This window comes from Varanus komodoensis, unplaced genomic scaffold (assembly GCF_004798865.1).
Source record: "Varanus komodoensis strain SLA01 unplaced genomic scaffold, ASM479886v1 scaffold14_3, whole genome shotgun sequence".
NCBI classification, from domain to species: Eukaryota; Metazoa; Chordata; class Lepidosauria; order Squamata; family Varanidae; genus Varanus; species Varanus komodoensis.
Window position 1 is genome coordinate 296,556 of NW_025335439.1, and position 23,804 is coordinate 320,359.

General features: G+C 43.1%; 1 protein-coding gene across 1 annotated transcript in view; it reads left to right on the plus strand.

Moving 5' to 3' along the window:
* The first annotated feature begins 12,854 nt into the window (after positions 1 to 12,854).
* MYLK4 (myosin light chain kinase family member 4) overlaps positions 12,855 to 23,804 on the plus strand; it is a 38,099-nt gene continuing 27,149 nt past the window's right edge. The window contains exon 1 of the mRNA XM_044424562.1: positions 12,855 to 13,520. Within this exon, the coding sequence (XP_044280497.1) occupies positions 12,855 to 13,520 (666 nt within the window). The remainder of the gene's footprint in view (positions 13,521 to 23,804) is intronic.

Genomic DNA, 23,804 nt, shown 5'->3' on the forward strand with positions numbered 1-23,804 from the left:
TTAAACAACAAGACCGTGTTTCCCCTGTATTTCTATACACATTTTTCTAGTTGCAGTGTTTCTTTCTCTGATCTTTCATCAGTTTGCCTGCCTCTGCAGAGCAAGGAGTGGTTGTTATAACATAATGGAAATGTGACTTAGACACAGGAGGGCAAGGTGAGTTGTGGTTACCAAGAGTAAAGGTGGTGATGTGGGGCAGGAGAGAAGCTATGCACTGGTCTGCCGGTTTGGAAAGGAAGCCAGCTGTGTTTACTGGATCCAAACCAGATCCAGCAAGCACTCTTGAGTCTCAGATGCTGTTTTGTTTTGTTTTGATTTGATTTTCTCTTAACACTGATTTCATTTATTTTTTATTTCATTTCTATACCACCCTATAGCCAATGTCTTTGGACAGTTTACAAACATGCAAAACATTACAAAACCAAAAAAATTAAAATGCCTTATAAATTTCCATATACAGATTATGAAAACATCCCTTTATATCACTTATACCAAAACCCATGCTTATCATGATGCAAAGACTTGCCTGAGAACATAATCACTGCAGTATGTATGAGAGATTCCTGTGATAGTAAGTGAGCATCTTTCTTTATTGTCTCAATCTGCTTTCCCCAACCTGGTGCCCTCCAGTTTTTTTGGGCTTCAGCTCTAATCAGTCCTGCCAGCATTGCCAATTATTAGGAATGTTGGGAACTGTAGTCCAAAACCTGAGAGTGCACCAGACTGGGCTGCATCCAGATCTGGTCAAGCTTAGAAAAGACTCATTGTCCCATTAATATCAATGGGCCTACTCCAAATTTAGATGCAATTCAATTGTTCGTATGCTTAATTTTGAAGTTGTTTTGCACATACAGTTAGCTGCCCTGGGTTTCCTGTTGGGAATAAGTGGGGTACAAATATAAAATGAAATGAGTGTCATGAGGAAATGGCATTCTACCCAGGCAGCTTGGCGCTGGAAGCATCAGCTGTAAAGGACCATATTATGCATTAAGCAGAATTTGGAATTTCATTTCCTGGACTATACCTCTTCAGTTTGCAGATGTTCCTGAAGGCTCCCTCATGAATAGCATGCACTATGCACAGTAAAACGGCACATGTGTGCGAGAAGACAAAGCCTTCTTTGTGACATGTGGGTTTTTCTGTGTGGAAAGAGGTGTTTTGATTCCGGATCATTCAACATTCTGGGACCAGTTTTAACATGTGATGTTGCTGAATGTACATAAGCCCTCCGTTGAAAGGGTTAATAGGACAGCCAAGCTGCAAAGATGCTGGAAGGTAGGCAGGTTTGTGTGTGTATTACCAGCTGGAACGTGGAGCGTGGAGCTTAAGAGCAACTTCACAAAAGCAGAACAGAAATTTGAAATGGCATATATAGAGGGACCAGCAGTGATCCTACAGGAAATTACAGCCAGCTATTGGTGGAATAATTCAACAATTACTTGACATTCAGGTGCTAATTGGATGATCAGCCCTGCGGCTGTCACTGGCTTCCTAGCTTCCCCACTGTGATCTCACACTATTTTGGGCTAGCTGAAGCTTTTTCCACTGTAAACCTTTTTCTCTGGAGATTGCAAAACCAGGCTGCCATGCTTTGATAGCAACATGCAGCCTTTTCAAACTACTGCAGCAGCTTGGCTGCCAAACATTTTAATTATCCCCCCCACACACACACACACACATTTTCTCAAATATTTGCAATTTTACCAGCACTTTGTGCAACTGTGGACATCCACAGTTGGGCCTGTGTGGGAATGAGGAGCCTCAGGTAAGTGGCATGCTGGGCATTGGCCCCAGAACCTGAACCTCAGTTATTTCCCCCTTTGACTATACAGAGTATGTATAGCTGCATAGTTTCCTGCTGCCCATTTTTTGAACCCTTTTAAAATCCCAATGCTGACAGCTGTCAAAAGTAACTGCTCCCTTAAATGGAGTGTCTGTATTTTTGCATGTTTACAAATTTGGCAATGAGTACAAAAGTGAGGACATTATTGGGACATGAGTCCAAACTAAAACAAAACTCATGATCCTGCTGCAAAGGCAGTGAATGAAATGCTACCCCACTTTCATGAGCTAAGATGTTTGAGTCTTTGATTCTATTTCACCTCTTGCCATTTGACAGATCTCAAATAGAGCCAAAGGGAGAATCAACTTAACTGCAGCCTCTGTACCTGTTGGACTTTGCCAGCAAGCATCCCACTGCTAATTGCCCAGTTGGGGCTCTCCATTTCCACACCTCTGCAAGTGTAGGTAAAGATTTAAGATGCTGACAATGACAAAAAATATTTTTGAAAAAAATTAAAACGTGCTTGCCTGTAGGTCACTTCAAAGGGACTGTCCATAGCTGTCAAAACAAGGATCACGAAAGCTGGATTTTACAATCTTGAGAAAATAAAACGTACAGTTCATGATGATTGCAGGGAAGGGGAAGTCAACTTGGTCCTCCTGCTATGTCTCCTGGGATACTCACGGGAGCGCTGAGGAAGAGGGTCAACAATCCTTGGGGTGCCCAGTTATCTGTCAGGCAAGCCACAGCTTGTTCACACAACAGCTGACCCACCCTTCCTTATTACCAGGGTGGATTGTAATGTATGCAAACACACACAACATCTCTATGTATCTCTTGTATTTATCATTCTCCTAGATAACGTGTTATTGGGAAGGTTTATGGGGGATTTCTACAATCACTTGATTTCATGATCTTGTTTAATGGGTTTTTATTGCAGCTAAAAGTCAGCACTTTTGACAGCCATTATTTACAGTGGTAGAGTTAAGAAAGGGCACAATTTTCCCATGGAAATAATGAATGGGACTAATTTTGACAGGGAAATTTAGTCCCATTGTCAGAGAACACGGGGGAAAGCTGCTGATGGAGTTTGTTACCCATGTTCAGCAATGCTTGTTTCTGTCAGCAGAGAATCCAAAGCTGTTTTAGGAGTACTCTGCTGATCACGGCCTGAGTCCATTCTCAACCCTGTGGACAGCTTAAAGCAATGAGATTACACCAATAGGTGGTGTAATCACTAATCACAGTGGGAATGGGAATTGAAGGCCTCGTGGAATATCATTCTCTTGGAATAAAATACCACTTCAGAGCAAGCCAATTATGTACAAAACATATTGCCATTCACTAGCTTGGATTGTCTAGATCGTTCATTGCAAGCCAATTATGTACAAAACATATTGCCATTCACTAGCTTGGATTGTCTAGATCGTTCATTGCAAGACTGATTCATGGGCAGGATTACTTTGCAAGGGCAAATCCAATGGTCAGAATCTAGATGACCACAGAATAATTTGCAGGCTTACCTCTGACCTCAGAAGCCTCTTCCAAGGTCAGAGATGGGACTCCAAACTTGGAACACTCTCCTTCCACTGCACAACTGGCATGGAAATAACTGCTCTGACTGTGGCTCCAAGATTGCAAGTGCAAGTTTGGGGATGGAATTCTATGGGTGAAAAACTGAAGCTAAATCCAGACAAGTTGGAGGTACCGTTGGTGAGTGGTGCTGATCAGTTGGACCCCATCCAAGACAACCTGTCTTGCCTGGGGTTGCACTCCCGCAAAAGGACAGGGTTTGTAGCTTGCAGGTGCTCCTGGGCCCAAAACTATCACCTGACTCTCCGTGGCCAGGAGCGCCTTCCCTCAGCTATGTTTAATCTACCAAGCTCAGCCCTACCCAGACAGAGAGAGCCTTGCCACAGTTATCCACGCCCTGGTAACGTCACAGCTGGGCTATTGCAATGCACTCTGCCTTGCTGCATTTGAAGGTGTTCTGGAGACTTCAGCTGGTCCAGAATAGGGCAGCACAGATAGTTGTGGTCTTATAAATCAAATAAATCATCATCATTATCATAATCATAATCATCATCCATGGGGTAGGAGGGGAGGAGGCAGACTCTGCCAGCAGATGCAGTATCCTGGGGACCTCAGGCTCCTCTGTTCTGCTTGAAAACAGGGGCAAAACACATGGATGGGCAAAATACCTGCACAGGTGGTTTTCATGATGGAAGACATGCAGAGGCAATTGAACAGGATGCCTGCATCCTTTGAGTTTGGAGGGCTGATTGTCTATCAACAATGCTACTAAAAGACACATAAAATGCCTTCTGAAAAGGCAATTTCATGGATCTGAAGATTTTAAAATGAAATTTTGATCACTCTAGCCTTCCTATATCACATGGAAATCACATTTGCGTTATTTTTAGTTGATTCTGATGGAGTGAAAAGCCATCATCACTCGCGTCCAATTTTCCACATAACTGCATCTGACTGCTGTCCCTTTTAAAATCTTTTCAGGTTATCCATCCAGAATTAAATTTCTTTTAAGAAAAGGCCTTTTGTGGTTTATACGTTTTTAATACAGGATGCCAGCGGCCAGGACTGCTTTGGATCCCAACCAAAGATTCGAAGCAGCACGAAATGAGGTACTGCTCTTGCTGCACCTGGAGACAGAACTTCTTTCATCCCTCTCCTCCACTTGCGCCTCCGCACATGAGGAATTTTCCTTCAGACGGGCTTCTTGGAAGCAGCCTTGTGCACTATTAGTGGATAATTTATCACATCATATTTCTCTGCCTTGAGAAATTCAGCTCTCTTTGTTATTGTTGTTGTTGCAAAGGAGGGACTTGAAAAGGAGAGAGCTCAAGAGAAAGTAGCCAAAACTACTGAGCTTATGCAGGAATCTTGAGATGGGGCTCTGGGGCTACGTATAATGGACAAGTTAGGACTAAGAGGTTGCGAGGGGGTAATAGACATCCTCAGTTATAATGCTAGATAAAATTGTTCGTTAAGGCCCTGAACATCCCCTGCTTGCCTGTTACTCACAAAGTGTCCCATTGATGAGTGTTCAGCTGAACTCGTCGCAGAAGAAACCTCTGGTCTGCCAGGACCGATGCACAGCACGCATGCCGTGGCTTTGATGCATGATGGTGTGGGCCCTGGTCATGCACAGGGTCACAGCAGTCATGACGGTATGTGAGGGGATTAGCTCTTTCCTCCCCTGCTGTGGTCCTGAAAAAAAACCTGGGTGCCAAGAGTGTGTATGTGTGGTTTTCCTCCTAACCCAATACTGGCTTCAAAGGAAGAATCTTCTAGGGTTGGGTTGAAGTCCCATGAAGGGACTTTGCTGTATGGTCATGGGAGCTGGCTAAAAGTTTCCAAAGATAGGAATGGGGCAGGGAGAATGACCTGGTGGCAGTGGGAATAAATGTTCAGTGGGGTTTTTTCATTTCTAACTTGTTAGGTGGTTTATGATAAAGGTTTTTTTATTTAAAAAAAACCAGTTTCTTTACCTTTTGAAAAGCCACTCAGTCTTGCTTGCAGCAGTTCGTGGTACAGGTTACCCTGCCCTTTACCTCTCCCCACTGAGGAATGATGCTTCCTGAGGGTATAGGAGAAGTTTGTGCTTCCAGGGAAAAGCCCACCTCATGTGTGCCGCTTGCACACCGCGCAGTTCCTCTAATGACCCTTGTGGCATTCCGTGTCATCCAGACATGACCACCGTCATCCAGACATGGCAACCATCTCCCTTTTTTCCCCATTTTTCCCCCCATTTCCCCACCTACACAAAATGATGCTGAATAGTCATGGTACCTTGTTCCGAAATGCTCAGGGATATTTTGAAGGGGTGCAACAATCCGTACTCTGGCTGCAGCTAGGCCTTTGAAAAGGTGAAGAAAAATGGGGGGAAGTTTTGCATGAAATGTAATATAACTTCCCTCCCAAAAATCATTAGAATTGTACCCACTTCCCTGGAGGTCCTTTGCCAGAAGAAAAAGAGCTGGCAAAAAGACTGCAGGAGGGGCAGAAAGAATTCAGTTTTCACTGCATGCCTTGTCTACACCTGTTAAATATCGCCCCTCTTGCATCTCCGAGCTGATGGAATTTGCTAGTTTGGCCCTGAGTAACTAGAGGCACCCTTTCCTGAATTGGTGTCCTTCAGAGGGGTTGTGCTAGAACTCCTATCACCCACTGCTAGAATGGGTGATTTTTCTAGGGATGATAGGAATTGCAGTGCAGCATATCTGGAGGCAACAGCTTAGAGCAGAATGTTAGCTCTGCAGAAAGAGTGAACTGGATTGCAAGCAGCGCTTCAGCTGAGCTCAAACATTTTGGATGGACCCTGTGCCACTTGCGGGCATTGGAGAAACATGGAGTCGCCGGGAACAATAGTCACTCCCTCATGGTGTCAGAGAGTTTCCTGTTAACAGTAGAGGGAGATCACAGTGGTTGAAATGGGGAGGGAGGGAGGGAGGGAGGCAAGGCGAAGATGACAAGACAGAAATGTGACATGGAAAGTTGTGTGGAGGAAAGCCAGCATCATTCATATCAGTGGGGTTCCCATTCACTGCAACTTTTATTTTGAGATTAAACAGAACTATCTGTAGCAGTGAACCCATCTGGGGGATGGATTTGAGCCCCACGGATAGCTGCTATAAATCTCGAAGCAAAAGGGAGAAAGGATTAGAAGCCCCACCAATACCAGCTTCCCGTGGTAAGCCATTTGTGAGTTGAGCTTTTCCAGTAGAAGGAGACATGTTACAGGAAATAATTTCTTGTAAAGAAGCACTGAGAAATTGAAAAAACAAGTGCCTTTCTTTTAAAGGGTAGGTTAGCACTCAGCATCGTGTCTCACTTTTGAAGAAATTTCAGCCAGTAAAGGTAGGGAAGAAGAGACAATATGAATCAGCCACTATAGGTAACAATTTCCCCTTTTGTGCCATTGCAGAGAAAACTGTAGCAAAAGACTACACCAGACACACTGAGGTAACTGAACATTTGGTGTCCTGCCATGATTTATCACCAAGGGGCTTTGCAGAGCGCCTTGTGGCCAGTTAGCCCACGGCGAGGGCGGTCAGGCTTCATAATTGATTAACAGGTGGTAGAATCATTGTGCACAGAGGCAGTGTGGATGCTATAAATTCCCCATCTCTGCCTCATTGAATGTAGGGCCAGAACGGTTTCTCTGTGTGTGCCTCAAACCTTTGTCATTTCCTTTGGGTAGATGGAAGTGGGGGTCGGGCATGAATGGAGTTCCAGACAACCTTTCAGGATGGCCCTGCAGACTCCCCATTCATATATCACTTAAGACACAGCGTATCACTTGCTTCCAGAGATTGTGCAATCATTCTAACTCTCGCAATGAGGGATTCTAGGATGTGCTTTCAGTCGAAAGATTCAGGTTAATTTCTTTATCTGTGCAGACCTGAGGAAAGGTTTGAGCACAGTTTGTTTCTGAGAGAGACACTGGATTTCTAGTTGTGTAAGTGGCTGTCCTGATGGTCCATCTCCAAAACAGAGACTTGCATCATCAAAAAGGAGGCAATTTGCATAAAATTGGCATATGCTAATAGGTATTGTTATGGTTCTATTTACTTTGCATTTGTATTTATTTAATTTCTATACTGTCCCACAGCCAGAGCTCTGTGGGCAGCTTCCCACCGGTTTTCTCTTCTCACAAGGATCCCAAAACAGCTTACAATGATCTCCTTTTCTCCATTTTATCCCCACAACAACCACCCTGTGAGAGGTAAGAGGCAGTGACTGGCCCAAGGTCACCCCATGGCTGAGTGTGGACTAGAACCCCAATCTCCTGCATCCCAATCCAGCATGCTTATCCATTATGCCACACTGGCTGCAGATACAGCTGCTAATTTGCAGAGAATATCTAAATTGTAGTCAAAAAGCACATGCCTTGTGAGAGTCCAGAAGACCCATCACCAGGTGAGCTGCGTGCCCTCCTGCTCTTCAGGGGCTAAGTGCTGCTGAGCAACTATAAGGGCCTTGATTTAGTTTTGGCCACCTTCCTGGGTGGCTTCACAAGCGGGCCAGCTACCTTCATGGAGAATTTGGCTCTGCATTGGCACTGATCATGACAGCTGAAGGTGGCAGCCAGCACTGGAGGCAGTGCAGCTCCAACCCTGAATGTGGACACAGCCTGACAACTCCAAAATCTTCCCCATTGAATGAGCAGTGTCAAGCGCATTCCCCCAGCTACACAGTGGGGCATTAAAAGAGTGAATATGGGAACTGTATCCATGACTGTAGAGTACACATGCAAGAGTGCAGTGCTACAGCATTCTTGTGTGTTTTCCTCATGCCTGCACCTGCTCAGAGCCACATTCCATGTCATTCAGAAGTTAACATGGAAAAGGCCAGTTTTTCATGGAAGAAACTGGATGCACAGGAGGAGTTTCCACTGCAGCATGTTTTAGAGAACCGGAGTCTTTTTCAAATTCATTTTGTTGTTACATTTATGTGCCACAGTTTTCCTCCAGAAAACCTGAGGTAGCTTACTCGCTAATCCCTCTCACCAGTTTATCCTCACAACAAGACCTACCATTCACATGTTATGCATGCAGAAAGTCCCAGTTCAGTCCCTGGATTGGCATGGAGGACTGGGAGAGTCCATCCCACCTGAAACCCTGGAGAGTTGCTGCCAGTCAGTGCTGACAAAGCTGGGTTAGATGGACCAAGGGCATGACTTGATATGTGGCAATCTTCCCTAGGCTCCTATGGCCAGTGCATCCATGTTTAAAAATGGGAGAAGGCAAGAAAAAGAATTCATCCTCTGAAATAAAGGAAACTGAGAATATTAAGATTTGGAAAAGTATCTGGGAATGCAGTGACAGCCATTTATAAATTAGAGTGTATTGCAATATGTGGCATGCAGCCAGAAGAAGGCCAGTGTTAACGTCTACAGTTGAAATATTTCTATTTGAGCTCTTGTTTGGTACATTTAATGCCAGCTGCCATAAATTCTAGGAAGCTTGGTTGGATCCTTCTGCATCTAAAGGATCAGAAATAAGTATGTGATATATAATTAAGGTTCATCGGGAAATGAAATCCTCCTGTGGTCTCCTTTATGGAGAACAGTCCTCTACTTGCAAGGTTGCCAGAGAACTGTCCACTGTTATGAAGGCATTCGCTTTCCAAAGGGTTATCCTGTCCAAGTCCAGCTTAAAAATGAAGAAGAGCTGGGCTTGGAAGCTGCTCATCAACAGCTCCTGGAGTCCCGGTTGAGCAAACTACATGGGTGACATGGTAACCGACATCCGCTCTGTGGCAAGATGCACTGCATTTCCATTTTTTCTTTCTGTTTATTATATTTATATTCCACCTTTTTTCCTGCAAGGACCCAGAGGCACTTTGCACAATCCTCTTTCTCTTCTCCATTTTATCCTCACCACAGTCCTGCAAAGGAAGTCAGACTAAGACCCAAAGTCACCCAGTGGGGGTGTGGGAAGAGGACTCGAACCTGGATCTTCCAAGTCCCAGTTCAACACCCTAAGCACAGTGGTTCTTGCAAGCAATTGAAATTAGGATGATGATTTCTAAATCTGCATCTATAATATAAAGCAGGACGTGCACACTTTATAGAAATGCCTCTTCCTCCTCTTCTTTTGATAATGCAAGTCCTCTTTGGGGGGCAGCTGGGGGAGCAGGAGGGCACCCTCCATGCACAGCAAGGATATGGGGAGCAGCCGGATGGGGCCAGGGTGGAGGTGGGCAGGTGAGGCCACAGAGCGTTGCGTGAGAGCATCCAGAAGCCTGCATCTGGTGCTGGGGCCTCTCCCTTCTGCCCTCTCACACCTCTCCCATCCCTGCTCTACAAAGACACACAAACTCATTTTGTAGCTAGCTTAACCCAGAAGCTTAGTGCAGCTTCAAAATGGAGCACCTCCATTTTCTCAGGCCCTTTGTGTTCCCATCCAAAGCTGCTCCTTAAAGGGACCTCTTAACCCTGCTGCAGAGTCCGCCATGCCAGCCACCTTATCTTGTAGCCGTTGATGTACGACCAGACTTTGGCCTCTGGCCTCCAGAAGCCCGGCAGAGGGAAAGCTGTGTGACCCCCTTCCTCTGAGATCCTTTGTGAGCCCATGAGGTGGGGATCCCTCAACTCTAGCCCAAATGCCTCTGAGATGGATGCTCCTGTGGAACTGTGTTGTTTTACAGATGGTGCAAACACCTCTCCTGGTGCTTTGGGACGAACGAGGCTTTTTGCAGATGGCCAAGTGTCGAGAGGATTTAGCTATTCTTTTAGCAGAACTTGCCTGGAAATCCCCAAGCATTTTGGAACATAACTCTTCCTTGAGAGAGCATCACTGCTTCTGGGTTTTGTGGTTTTTTCAGAGATGCTTTATTTATTATTCCTTCTGTGAAATAGGGATCTCTAAACTCTGGGTTTTTAATTCCCCCATTCAGTTTCCCTTGTCTTTAAATCAAAGCCACTGAAATTGGCATTGTGGGGGCAATGCTAACCATATTTCTGTGTTAATTTTTACTCTTGTCTGTTCTGTACAGAACAAATCTTGCTGTACAGGACAGAAATTAGTGTCCTATAGTCATGATAAAGCTGTGTCTCAGAAACAGATGGGTTGCTTATCAGACATTTTGTTTGTAGCCGCTGCTGGCCCCAGAGCGTAAGTGGCGCTTTCCAGAGAACTGTCCACACAGAATGATATTCAACAGGGTCATGTGGAGCTCCCTTTGCATCTATTTTTATTTATTTATTTATTTATTTATTTATTTATTTATTTATTAGATTTTATCCCACCCGTTAGCTAAAATGGCTCTCTGTGGAGAGCAGACAGCTTCAAACCTTTGAAGCCCGAGGTGTCAAATTAAACAAAGCAGGATGAGTGATCTTATTTCATATGTCTTGTTTTCTAAAAAAGAAAACAGCAGGTTTGAGGTCCCTGTAATTAAGACTGTGATGGCAGTACATGGCATGTGGGTTGGCCCTGGATTTAGTCATGCCCACAGTAGACCCATTGAAATCAGTGAGACTTGAGTTAGTCATGACTAAGTACAGTTGCAGTGTTTTGAATGGGTCTGCTTTGCATATGACTAAATCTGGATCCAACCTGGGAATCTGGAAGGCTAATCCTGCCTCAGTCCAAGTAAACATCTCCCTGCTAGTGTTGCTTGTCCTGGAAAAGAATTTACCATTCAACTTATTTCTGATCACCAATGCACAGACCGGCTGTTCCTAAGGCAAGAACCCTAATCATGCTTACCTAGGAATCTGCCCAGCTGGAAGATGGGATTCATTTCTGAGTAAACAAGCATGATGGAGCCAGCTGTGTGCTCTCCTCCAGCCCTTGCACAGATCAGTCGTATTTGGAATCCTTGGTGCCTGGCCCTGTCACTGCACACCTACTGATGACATTGCTGTGGCAGATCAGGGCTCTTTTTATAGCCCCAGTCCAAGAGTTGCAACTCCAGGCATCCTGGACAGCAGGCCTTTCCACACAAGGCCATTAATCCACTGCAAAACTGCAATCTTCCTTTCCTGCTTTTCGGGTATGCATCTCGTAAGTGGCATGCTGGCAAAGCAGAACAGCAGAAATGCATAAGAACAAAAACAGGTTTTCTTTTGCTTTAACAATTCAATTCCTGCTTTTAAAAGAATCACCAAGAACACTTGGTTAGACACAGAGAGGAAACTGGAAGGTCACGACATTGTCCAAAGAACCTATTAACAACTGTGAGTACAGAATGGTGAGTGTGCAGTGTCTACCTTGTGTAGACAAGCCCAGAGTTGCTACTGGAATTGGGTACTTTGGCTCTGCCACTGCTGTCTAAGTGCTGTTGAAAGATGCTTCTCCCAGCTATGGGAGCACTACTCAAAGGGACATGCCATTGTGGAAAGGTAAATCTATATTTTAGAAATGGCACCTTTCTTAGCTAATCACCTATTTAGTCTTGGTTGAGTCACACTGAATGTGTGTGTTCCATTCAATATTGTAAGGTAGCCTAAACACATAAAGGCTTCTCCATTCACTTCAATGGCAGAGGAATCTATTTGTATTTGTAGTCAGTGGGAAGCTTGATCACACTAGAGTGCTATATTCAGCCCATGATATACAGAGCTTTGGATTAGAGCCCAGTCAAGTAACCTATGATACCAAGAGTTATCTCATAGCTTACTCAGGCCATGGAGATGTTTTGTGCAGAACATGACTAGTTTATATTCAGCAGATTTAAACTGCTATGCAAGAGCATCTGCTGACAACCACAAAAGAAAAAAAAAGAGTTCAGAAACAGCAACTGTTTTTTCCTGTGACTACTGTCATTATATGCTTCTTATATCAAGAACGTTACGTATTTCATTTTGCTCTGATGGAATTCTCCATGCAATTTTTACTGTGTTACTCGTAGCTACCCTGAGTGGGCAGCAAAGAAAATAAATGGAAAAGAAAATGCTTTTCTGCCATTTGAATGTGGCTGTTGTCAGTAATCATCACTGAACAGAGAGGAAGGAGAAAAAAGGCTGTTGTACAAGCCTTGACAGCAAATTCTCAGCACTTTTTTTGTTTTTGTTTTGCAAAGCAGCTGGCTCTTTAATCCAAACAATTAGCATTAAGCTGTAAAAATCTCAAGTCCCCAGAATTAGCTTCCACTTTAGGAGTTTCTTATTTTGTTTGGATCAGGGATCCAATTGTACACCACATGCATTTCTCTCACAAGCAGCCACACTACTGCCAATGTATCTCTCACATCTCTGGCTTCTCGGGTTTCTTGTAGCCTCAATGGCGTCAAATTCCACTTCAGTGCAAATCGTTCTTCTGCCCTCTCTGGCATCTGACGTCACTGACTGCTGGTGCATTTAGGATACTTGGCAAATATCTGCTTCGGCCGTCACTATATTTTACCTTGCTTTTTTCAAAAGAAGAGGGTGGGCTGTTCTTCTTCCAAACACTTCTGGTTATCACCCTTGAACTTCTGGAACCGTGTTTGAATGGACTGAGCCTGATTAAACAAACCAGGCACCGACTCCTTAGGCAACTGGGTGGGAAAGCTTCTGAAGATGCACGTTTCATCCACCATCTGTGCATTGTAAACAGATGCAATGTTAACTTCTAGCAAAATGGCAGCCTCTCCATCACTGGTGAACTCCTTGGCCAAATTATTTGACCCTAATGCTTTACAGAGCCACGGTCCATCTTGTGAAGAGGAGCCATCACCTGCTCCCTCTTTCTCTGGTGAGAATGACAACTCTTCTGAAAGCATCAGTGTGCTCAATACGAAGGTTGCTTCCCTGGATCAGAAAATAACCACATTGTTGACAGTGCAAGACAATGTTCTTCAGAAGTTGGATTGCGTCTCACAGGAACTCTGCTGTGTAGAAAAATATATTGAGCTCTTGAAAGGAGGAGAGAGGAACTCAAGTGTCGAACTATCCACCGTAGCCTCTGAAAAGTCACATCATTCTGATATGGAGATGTTGTGCACAGATATCAACAGGAAACTCTCTGATATGAACACAAGTTCTGACCAGCAAGCCAAAAGGTTAGATGGGCTTGAACAAATTGTGCTGGGAATGCATCAGCTTGTTGGTTCTTTGGTTGAGAAATTAACGACTTCTACTATCAGTGATCTTATGCATGGAAATGAAGCTCCTTTGAAGCTCCTTAAAGTTGGTAGCTACTTGAGAAAAGATAAAGAGGGAAATCTTTTCAGGATGCAGAAGTTCTCAGATGAAAATGATGCACAGATCAGCAAATGGGGCAAAAAGGTAAGTCCAGGATTGCTGTTCAGAGCCTATTTTTTCCCTTTGTACAATGTGGAGGATGCTTTTTTGCTGATTGTATGTATCAGAGCCTTCCCCAGCTTGGTGCCTTCCAACATGGCAATTGGCCATTTTGGGTGGGGATGATGAGAGCTGCACTTTAACAGGGGATGAGGCTGGGAAAGGTGGCCATAAACAAATCTTTCAGCTTTTTCATTTTTTAAAAATGAAATTTTTTAAACATTTTTTGCACAATCAGAAGCAATGCAAACAATGAAAATCTTATTCTAGTAGCAATACATGCAGACGTTGTCTTAATGCTTGGGTTACACTTTGCTCATTCTAGAAACCATAATTATGGAGAAATTCTTTTCCTATTGACTGCATGGACAAAGTTCATATGAATTTCAGTGCAATCAGGTCCTAACCAAGCTCCAGAATTTCTGAGCTCCCTGTTATTTGGAAAATCAGTTGAGTAGGATTTGTACAATAATACTGAAATAATATAGAGTAGCTAGCACCAGTTGTGTGTGACAGAATATTATTTAAAACAAATAATGAAGTGGTGTGTTTTAATATTTCACTGCAATGCCTTTTACCTTTTCAATCATCTGTCCAGCAAACTTCATTTACATTTTACATTTCCTTCCATTTCTAGCTGGTGTCAATTTCTTAACTGATAATATTCTTTGTGAAGACTAAATGGATTATTGTTTTGAGTAACAATATATTAGAGATAACCACTGTATAACTTCTTTTATCACCCTTTTGGTTATGTCTCTATAACTAGAGCTAAGCACATGCTTAAAATGTTCAGTTGGGCTTCATTCTGCACTGATACTGATCAAAGCTGATAATAGCAATATTTTTGCATAATGTGAGGGTCCATCTTGATATCCTCAAATGGAAGATAAATATATACCTTCTCTGGTTTCATCTTTTTACATCACGTTATTTTTCCATTTGGTTATCACTATTCTAAATTGGTGCTTGCAACGTTGTGCAAATTATATGGGGAAACCACACCCTGAATTAGTGAAAGAAAACACTTCACAAGTTGTTGTCTGGTTGCTGCCCAGACTGGTTGGCCTATATTGAATTACATATGTTTACACCAGCCATGTTGTATCTAGCAAGGAAGGGAGGCTGTTTAAGGTTAAGTAGCTTGCAAAGTGGCTTGGCTCAACAGTGAGATATTTTAAATAAGGACTTGGACAGCTCTCACTAGAGGCTTGCACTCTTTGAAGGGCTATCCAATCCAAATTCTGATCAAAGATTAAAAACCATAAGAAGGAAGATCAAAAGCCTCAAAGTTGCCCATAGGTGGTTTGCATCTGAATAGCAGGCAGACGAGCTAACCTGGCCTTGCTTTCTTCCCCTCTGGAGAAGTGTATCACATTTCTATTTAAACTGCAGTATTTCTAAATATGTTCCTATATGAATAAATTAGCATTTGCAAATTTTATGCCAAGCAATGTTGTCTTTTTCAGTGATGCATTTCCTTGTTTCTGATGATGCAGAGGTAGCCACTTAGCTTGAAATCCTGGGCACAAGGAGAAACTGTACTGCTAACTTCCTACTATTTTCAAGTAGGTTCTCAGACAAATACCCATATTTTGTTCAAAAATCATGCTTAAATCAAATTCTTAAAAGCCCCATGAGTCAAATTAATGAAGACAAAACACCACAAAGATGTGGGCTACAGCAACAGTCACACATTCCAAAGGGAAAGGCATAATGCAGGAGTGTGTTTGTGTTCCCTAGAAAGATGTGTTTTGAGCCAATACAGTTTTTCTATGAGTATAAATATTATACCCTGAGAAAGAATCATAGAGTTTAATCCTATAAGGACTTCTATTTTCAGCATGCCCCCGCAAGTTCCCCTGGCTGGGAATGCCCAGACCTATGGGCCATTTTTTCTGTCCAAATGTGTGTAGGATCGTGCCCTTAGGCAGCAAAAAATCCTACAACTCTGAGCATTTGCGAGTCAGCATAACTTTTTCTCTTTATACATGCATAGCATTGTGCCCTTAAGTGCTCAAACTATCTGAGCTGCAGCTAGTCACGTTGAATGTTTTTGGTTTTGACTTTCAAGGTATTTACAGATATGTGCCAACATTTGCATACTTTATATGCAAATAAAATATGAACTAGGTATCTAATTACGTAACTAATGCTGTGTTCAACTTTCATTAGCTTTGGGGTCAAAGAGGAAAGCCAGATAGTCTTATTTAAATATATATGTGCGTGTTGACTATTGTTAGTTGCTGTAACATGTAGCAGTTCTGCCAAATTCCTTCCAAATTCTTCTTCAATCTTTTGTGGTTCTGTCAGTCACCTAGAAGCAGGGCCAATTCTAGCATTATTTATTTGTAGTATTAAAACATTTATGAATTTATTAGAACTACATCATTTTGGACACTAATTGCAATTTCATAAAAGCAGTCTAAACAAAACAACCAAAGACACAAGTCATCATTTAAAACCGATTTTTAAAAAAAGCTTCCAAAAGTCTACTGGTTTAGAACATTCTTCGGTAACCAGTGAAAAATAGAAGTGGGGAGAAAAAATAGAAGTTGAGGGAGAAAAAGAAGTGGGGAGAATGTCTTCATGAGGAAAAGCATCCCGTAATTTGGGCTAAAGTTCTGTTCATGGGGCAAGGCATACCATAAACTGGATGTAGCAAGTGAGGAAGCCGTCTCTTTTTTTCTTTCAAATGTCCATCCTAGATAGGATTCAAAGAAGAGCCCTTCTGTCTCAGCTGAGAAAGTAAGTAAAAGGATATGTCAGGCCTCCTAAACTACTGAGGGCTTTAAAAGCAATCACCGGCCTTTGATCCGTGCCCAGTCCAACTTCATTACTAACCAAAGCAGCTGATTCAGGATTGGTGTAACATAAGCAAGTACCCAACAACATTCTGGAGCAGCTGAAGTTTCCAAAGGCCCTTCTGAGATATCCGTGTTACCATGATCCAACCTGGATGTCCCAAGCAGCGTGAGTGCACTATGGCTAGATCAGGTCTCTTTGGGAACAAGCACAGATGATCTACCAGCCTAGGGTGGCCATGTGTCCTGCTCACAGAGGGCTGTCCTCTTTCTGAAGGGTTGCCAGAGGCTCTCCTGTATTTGAAGATGGCCCCATCCAAATCCAGTGTAAACAAAGGATCATAAAAAGTTAACAAAGTGAGGGCCTTGAAGTTGCCAGCAACATTTTGCACCTGAACAACAGAGACAGGTGAGTGACCTTCCAGGAGTAAAGCTAATCCAAGATCAAACCCCACAACTGCTGGCCTGATTTTTCAGGGGAAGTATTACCCCAAACCTTTGCCAGAGTCCAATTCCTTCTTCACTTAGCACCTCTGTTTGTCAGGATTATGCTCCCATTGGTTAGCCAGGGGTATATGAAAAAGTCATTTCATTTTTTTAAAAAGCAAGATTTTACCAAGTTCACTTTTTCTGGACTGAATATGGACTTAGATATGATCTCTGATCAAAGTCCATACATACCTGAACTTGCAAAGTGATTTGTGCCCCACCGCCATCAGTACATGCATACCTTTGAAAAATGCGTACTTCTGAAAAGTATACATGAAAAATCAAATTTTTAAAAATATGCATAAATACTTCTTAGTCAATGAGAGAAGGATAAGTGCATTTCAAAAATATGCATATTTTTGGAAGACTACGTATAGATTTTCATGCGAAAAGGAACAGAGCACACAGTCTGATACAGACTCAGGTAAGAACAAGCTTTGCAAAGGAATCTGGAGAACTTCAGCAAGTTCAAGTCACCTTTCCTCAACATATCTGAGGCAACACTTTTGGGCTACCTTGCCTGAGCAAGCAAGCACAGAAGCAGCCTGCCCAGACCACATACTCCATGGTCATGTTTCGGACATCCTTGGACGGACTGGATTCTTGCAGAACTGCATCTATACCTGTGGCCAAGGATGCCCCAAGAAGCTAATGAGTAGATTCCACATGCAAGACTACAAGTCCAGGCTCCTCCACCCTAAGGTAGCTGAGGACCTCTGGGGCAGGTCTGGGTGCACAGATCCATAAGTGACATTGAGAGACTTGGTGGTACTTAAACCCTTGATTGTACTTGCATTTTTTGTGGTGTGGTGGCTCAAGCAACCCATCTCCTGGTCTAGGTTTCCAGAAATTTTGCTGCACATTATATCTTGAGGCTGCAGAGCATTCTGGGTTTTCCCTGGTTTCTTCAGCTTTGCCTATGCCAGGACTTCCAGTTCCTGTGAGTCAATGCCCTTTTGTGCTACTGTATATCCTTCTACTAGTTCTTTCTCCATTCTCCGCTTTCTGCCTTCCCCACTGACATCAAAGGCACCTTTTAGAAAGTGTGTTCATTGTGCAAGTAAATTCTCTCCCCACAAACACTCATTCCCTCTACCTTTCTGTTTGGGCAAGGGGCACATCACTGAATCGTGCCCACATTGCTAGGCCTTCTCAAAACAGGCCCTGGCTCTTGACCCCCTGAAAAGACATCAGCAGTGGTGGGTTTGCATCCAGTCTATAACCACATCAAGGCACTAGATCAGTATAGCCATTGCCTCTCTTGGATTTGATGAAAACAAAGGATAGAATTGGATATCATCAGCAGAGTGTGATCAGCCACCCAAATAACCTCACTGCGTGGTTTCATGTAGAAGTTAAATTGCATAGGGGATAGATCATTATAGCGTTTGCATTATCAGATCATTCCTCATATTGTTTAGTTGTTAGTTTTTGATATGATTGTATTGTTTTGATATGTTATTATCAGCCACTTTCGGTGATCTTCTGGAAGTTGGAATAAAAGCATGAAATGAAGTGAAACCCTATGTATAATTTTAATTTATTTGTTTTTATATTAAGTTTCAATTAAGTTTCTGTTTTTAACCTGCAATGTATTATTCTTAGTCACCTTGTGTGTGATTTTGGATGGAAATTTGGGAAAGATGGGGAGGCAAAAATAAGTATTTTTAATAGAATCCAGGGTCCACCTAACTGTCCTTAAAAATCAACATTGGCTCTGTCCAGTCAACCTCAGCTGGATTTGCTAAATACGCATCTGCATTGTGTTAAGTAAAACCAAGTTGTAATTCAGAGTTTCTTCAACAAGAAGTGAAAAGACCTCTGTGTAATGCCTTCCAGCTGGGTTTGTCTGTTTCTTCTCCTGAGATTGCCTGTCATGTTAGGACTGGTATTTACTGTTGTTCTGAGTACAGTTGGCAATTAGAATCTCATCATTTACTCCACAGGGAGGAAAAACCAGTGGTCTTTCTATCAAACTACTGAAAACTCTGAGACAGTTTCCAAACTGGATTGTGGTTAGAAATGTTTATCCCATCAACACTGCTTATTCCTGAGTTCATTGGGTATTCAATGAAATCACCAGAGGATTTTTTTTAAAATAAACCTTCTAAGAAAAAATGCCAAGAATGGGTGCACTGCATAAAGCTTGGTGACCAAAGCTCATGCTTTGATGTAAGGGCCAGTTTTTGCTGGGGGGCGGGGGGTGGCATTCTTCTTTTACTATTTCTCTGCTCAGTCATTTGTCCTGAAGCAGTTGGGGAATAGAGAAAAAGGTACCCAAGCCGTGGGAATTGTCTTTATTGGTTTATTTGAACTGCCCTTTTACTTACAGTGGGCATAAAAGTTATTCATAATGTATTCATATGACCCAACTCAGAGGCAGCAATAAAATTGTAACAATGAAGCAGATGGGCGATGCACTCCACTCCTGGGGCCGTGAGAACACAGGACCCTCGATGGCCCTGGGATTGCTTGGATCCTAGCTCTGAGCTGGGAAACGGCTGGGACCTTGCAGCCGGGGCTGGGGCTCTGGTTTGCTGCACCCCTGCAGCCATGGCGGAAGGAACCACTCTGGCTGTGTCTCCCAGGCTGTAAAGAGCAACCTCAGAGAAAAGGCTTTGGGGAGCATTCTGCAGGGTAGGAAGGGGGACACAGGCTCCACCAAGACACGATGCTCCCTAGTGGTGCTTCAGCCTCCTTCTCCCACCCACTTAGCCAAAACTGCACATCCAAGTGTTTTCCAGGGTGTGAGGAGATCACAGTCAAGTTGAGCTTTGCCATGCTGCTTCCACCTTGCATGAGAGACCCATTGCTGGAGAGGTGATTGGCATCCTGACTGAATAGTGCCCTAAACAGCACAACCATTTAAAATGCCTGTGCATGTTTTTTAAGATTTAGTCTGGCAGGAAAAGGATGGTAAAAGGAGCATTTTTGTGCATGCCACCACAAAAATGGAGATTTGAAGAAGAATATTGTTATTTATTTTATATTGTTATTTTTGTATTCTATTGTATTTTATTGTGTTGTAAGCCGCCCTGAGGCTTCGGCAAGGGGCGGCATAGAAATGTTTTAATAAATAAAATAATAAAATAAAGTATCTGCTGAAGATCTTATAGCATGGCCAGGCTGTCCTAGGAAGATGAAGGCGTCCATGTGGCTCTGCAGCCATTTTGTCTGGAGGAAAAAAATTGAATCCCCCTGAATTTGGGGGGAGGGTGACAGGACGACCCCACATGGGGACTGGAGGAGCCACATACAGCCTGGCCATGCTATAAGATCTTCAGCAGATATTCTTCTTCAAATCTTCATTTGCCATATGTTGCCCACCCTTGCCAAGAAAGGTATGTGTATCCTCTAACATGCATGACTTGCTTATCTAGTATTCCCTGATCTTGGATCCCATTAAGAAGTAAAACTAAATGGAATAACATTGATAACTGCCAAATGTTCCAAAATCGGTGAGGGAAGAATTTGACAGGGGAATGTGGGATTCTGCCAGCCCTTAGGGCATTTGCTCAGGTAATAGCTTGATTTTTTCTGATGTACAAATGAAGAAAGCAAAAAAGTAACTATATTGAGGGTTGCTCAATATGGACTAATGGCAGGGAAGAGGTGTCTGCTTCATACTGGTGCTTATATATCAACATACATGATGTTAGTTTGGCTGGGAGTGACATGATGAAGTGTTTGATATCATCACTCAGATCAAGTAACTCAACCACAACTATTAATGGGACTAACACTGAAGTGAGATATCTGATCCCAATAAATCTCTGAGGACATTTTAGGCAGCCCCCTATGAAAACACTCATGTGCAGGCAATGTAGTGTTTGCAAATGCAAATTTCCATCTCTGTATGACCTGTTAAGTGCAATTGAACTGAAGCCACAGAGCAGTTCAATTTGGCACCCGAGTCAATCTGATGAGATGATAACAGGGAAACGTTCACAGCAGCTTCGTGAGCACATTCATTATAGAGCTTCTGGCAGTGGGAAGAAAATCAAAGCATTTTATTAGGTGAGTTTTTAAAAAGGAAAGCTGAAATATTAGAAACATTGCCAGGTTCATTCTGGTAGTACATAAAGGAGGAATTCAGTGCTTCTTTTAAAGAAAAGTAGGGGGAGTCAGGTGTTCATAAAATCTGCAAGTTAATTTTGACTGAATCTCAAGTTGCTCCTAGAAGTAAGATAGTGATGCCTTGATGTCTACTCCTTGCCTTTTTTCAGCACATATTTCTTCAAATTCATTCTGACCAAGCTTCAGAACAGGCTCTGGCAACTGGAAAAGGAAACAACATGAGCAGCTCTTCTGCCTGGGCTGCACAGAGAACACATTGCCCTAGCAAGAGTTTAGGCAAATATTATGGCCTGGAAGGAACAGGCAGAGGTCTTAAAGAAAGAAGCCCCTGTTCAGCACGCTGCAACACCCGCTCCTCTTTTGAATGCAACCTGCTTCGTGGCTGCCAGCTTGAGTATGATCTGGATGCTTGCTAGAAAGTGGTAATTAAAAGCAAATATTTTGCTGGGTTAGATGCAGCCTTTCCTAACCTTGGCTCCCCAGATGTTGCTGGACTACCACTCGTTGCATCCTGACTACTGACTGTGCTGTCTGAGGATGATGAAGGTCATACTCAACAACATATCGAGACCCAGGGTTGGAAAAAAATGAGTTCATATAAGGGATAATTTTCACAGTCAGGAGACGAACTGGTAAATCTTTGTCTGGACTATAGCATTTGATAGAATGCCCAAATGTAAGAAATAATAACAACAATAATAATTCCTGCATGTAGGAAGCAAAATGTCAGGAAAAAGAGATCTAGTCTAGTCTTTTCCTTAACATGTGAGTTTTCTATGGATAGGAATGTTTCTGATGGGGAATATTCTATCACATTCAGTCCTCAAGGATCAGCAGAGTTCAGCACCTGCTGAGGACCCACACCTTAGCAAGGCCACTTGCTCACTGGCTCCCTGCCTGGCAACCAAGCAGATAGTGATAGTGAGGAAGAGAAATGGCAGCTGGCAGCAACCATGCTGATGAACAAGTAGGCTCAGTGAAGAAGAAGGAATCCATCAGCTCATCCATCCTGCAAAAGGACCTTCCAAAACCTGGACCCAGCACTAAAGTAGCACATCTAAAAACATTTGCTGCCGCCACTGCTCATGGGAGAAAAGCCTCCATTGTATCCCCCTCATCCAAATCTCCAGTTTGAAACAAAGGGCAGGTTTGCATGTCATGAGAAGCAATGGTGAACTCTTATCCATGTTGGTCAGTCATGACATTGGGACCCTGTTAGCTGAGCAATAGCTGAGCAATGTGACAGCCACTCTGTTTTCTCTCTGAAACAGGGAAAAAGTGGATGAATACAGGATGGCAAGAATCATGGCAAAAGCATTTAGTTTAATTTAGCTTTTAAAAACTCTTTGGGAGCCAAAGTGGCTAGGAAGCATTACAGGGAGGTGCACTCAGGAGGGGGTAGAGGGAGAACCTGCCTCAAAACCTCAGTGAGCCTATCTGGATGAGGCAGTCGAAGTCAATAGGAACCAACCCAGTACAGAGGGGGATTTTGTTCTCAGGGGCTGATGCTGGGAGGTAGCAGCAAAGTGCAGGCAGACACTGCTATGTGCCACGCAGCCTGCCCTGTGCCCCAGAGCTCACCTGCTACTTTGTGTGGTGGAGAATGCAGCCCCATTGTCTGTGCTGAAGAGTCACCGACAAATCCAGTTGTCTGTCTGTCTGTCCTGCGTGGTCTGGGAAGAGGTGTTGTCTTTTGCTTCCCCCCAGGCAACCAAGTGGCTTGCCATGTCCCTGAAGCCTTGGATAATTATTTTTTACAATTACAGTTGCAGTCCAGACATTTTTAACGATTATGATTACTTGCAGTATACAGAAAGGACAGAAAGGAAACAGAAAGGACTGTTTCAGAAGCATCTGCCTGTCCATTTATAAAAGCAGAACGCTGATCTAAGTAGATGCGGCTTTTCTGCTTTTTTGATGTCTGGTTTTCTGCGAGTGATGCATTGGTAAAAGTCTCCTCTAGATGTCACTGCAACATTGGAGACTCCAGAAACAGCATGGAGTATCATTTACTCAGAAATCTGGTAAAAGTGTCATCGTTCTTATGTGACAGTAAATCATATCGATTTGTTTTAAGTGCTGTTGTTTTCCAATGCTTCTTAATGACTGTTGTATAGCTGAAATCTGGCAGATAGGTTTTTATCACGTGTCATGCAGCCTCATTCATGCAATGTCATGGAACTCATCATTTTACAACATCCTTTTCTCATAGCCTGTGTTTTCTCACTGCTACTTCTGTCTTTACTTTGTCAAGAAGCTCTTAACAGAACTCTGATTAAGGAGAAGACAATGGGATATCTGTGCAATGAATTCTTTTAGTAGCTCTAGGAGCCCTCAGCTTGGAAACTTGTGGAGTTAAATACTGGGCAGACTGAAAAAGCTGGGGGTCCTCTCCAAATCTCCTTTCCCCCAGTCCTTAGCTGAATGTCCTGAATATTTGTGGGTACTGAAATAATTTGAAGGGTTATGGTGAACTGTAGAGTTTTGACAGTGACACAGCTGTTGCAAAGGCTGGGAAAGCAAGTTCATCTGAGCAAAAACCCTCTTACAATTTGGGGGAAGGATTTGATCATGCGCTGTCAGTGGGAGCAGAACCAAATATTGAAAGCTCTTAATATACCAGAAGAAAGATGAGGTTTACACCTTAAATATTCAGTGTAAAATTATGAAGAGGAACTGCATCTGATGAGAAAGATTTTTAAAAATATGATTGCGTATGCTTTGAACTGTGCCAAGGAAGGAGGCTATGGGGGCAAGTGGGGAGACTACAAGAGATCCAATCAGTTAGTGATGGGAAGGAGGTACGGCACTGGGAGGGGGACTGGCCAGGTAAAGGGAACGCAGGCCACTCTGTGCTGGTCCGCCACACACTTGCAGGTTTGATGGTTGCCATGTCAGC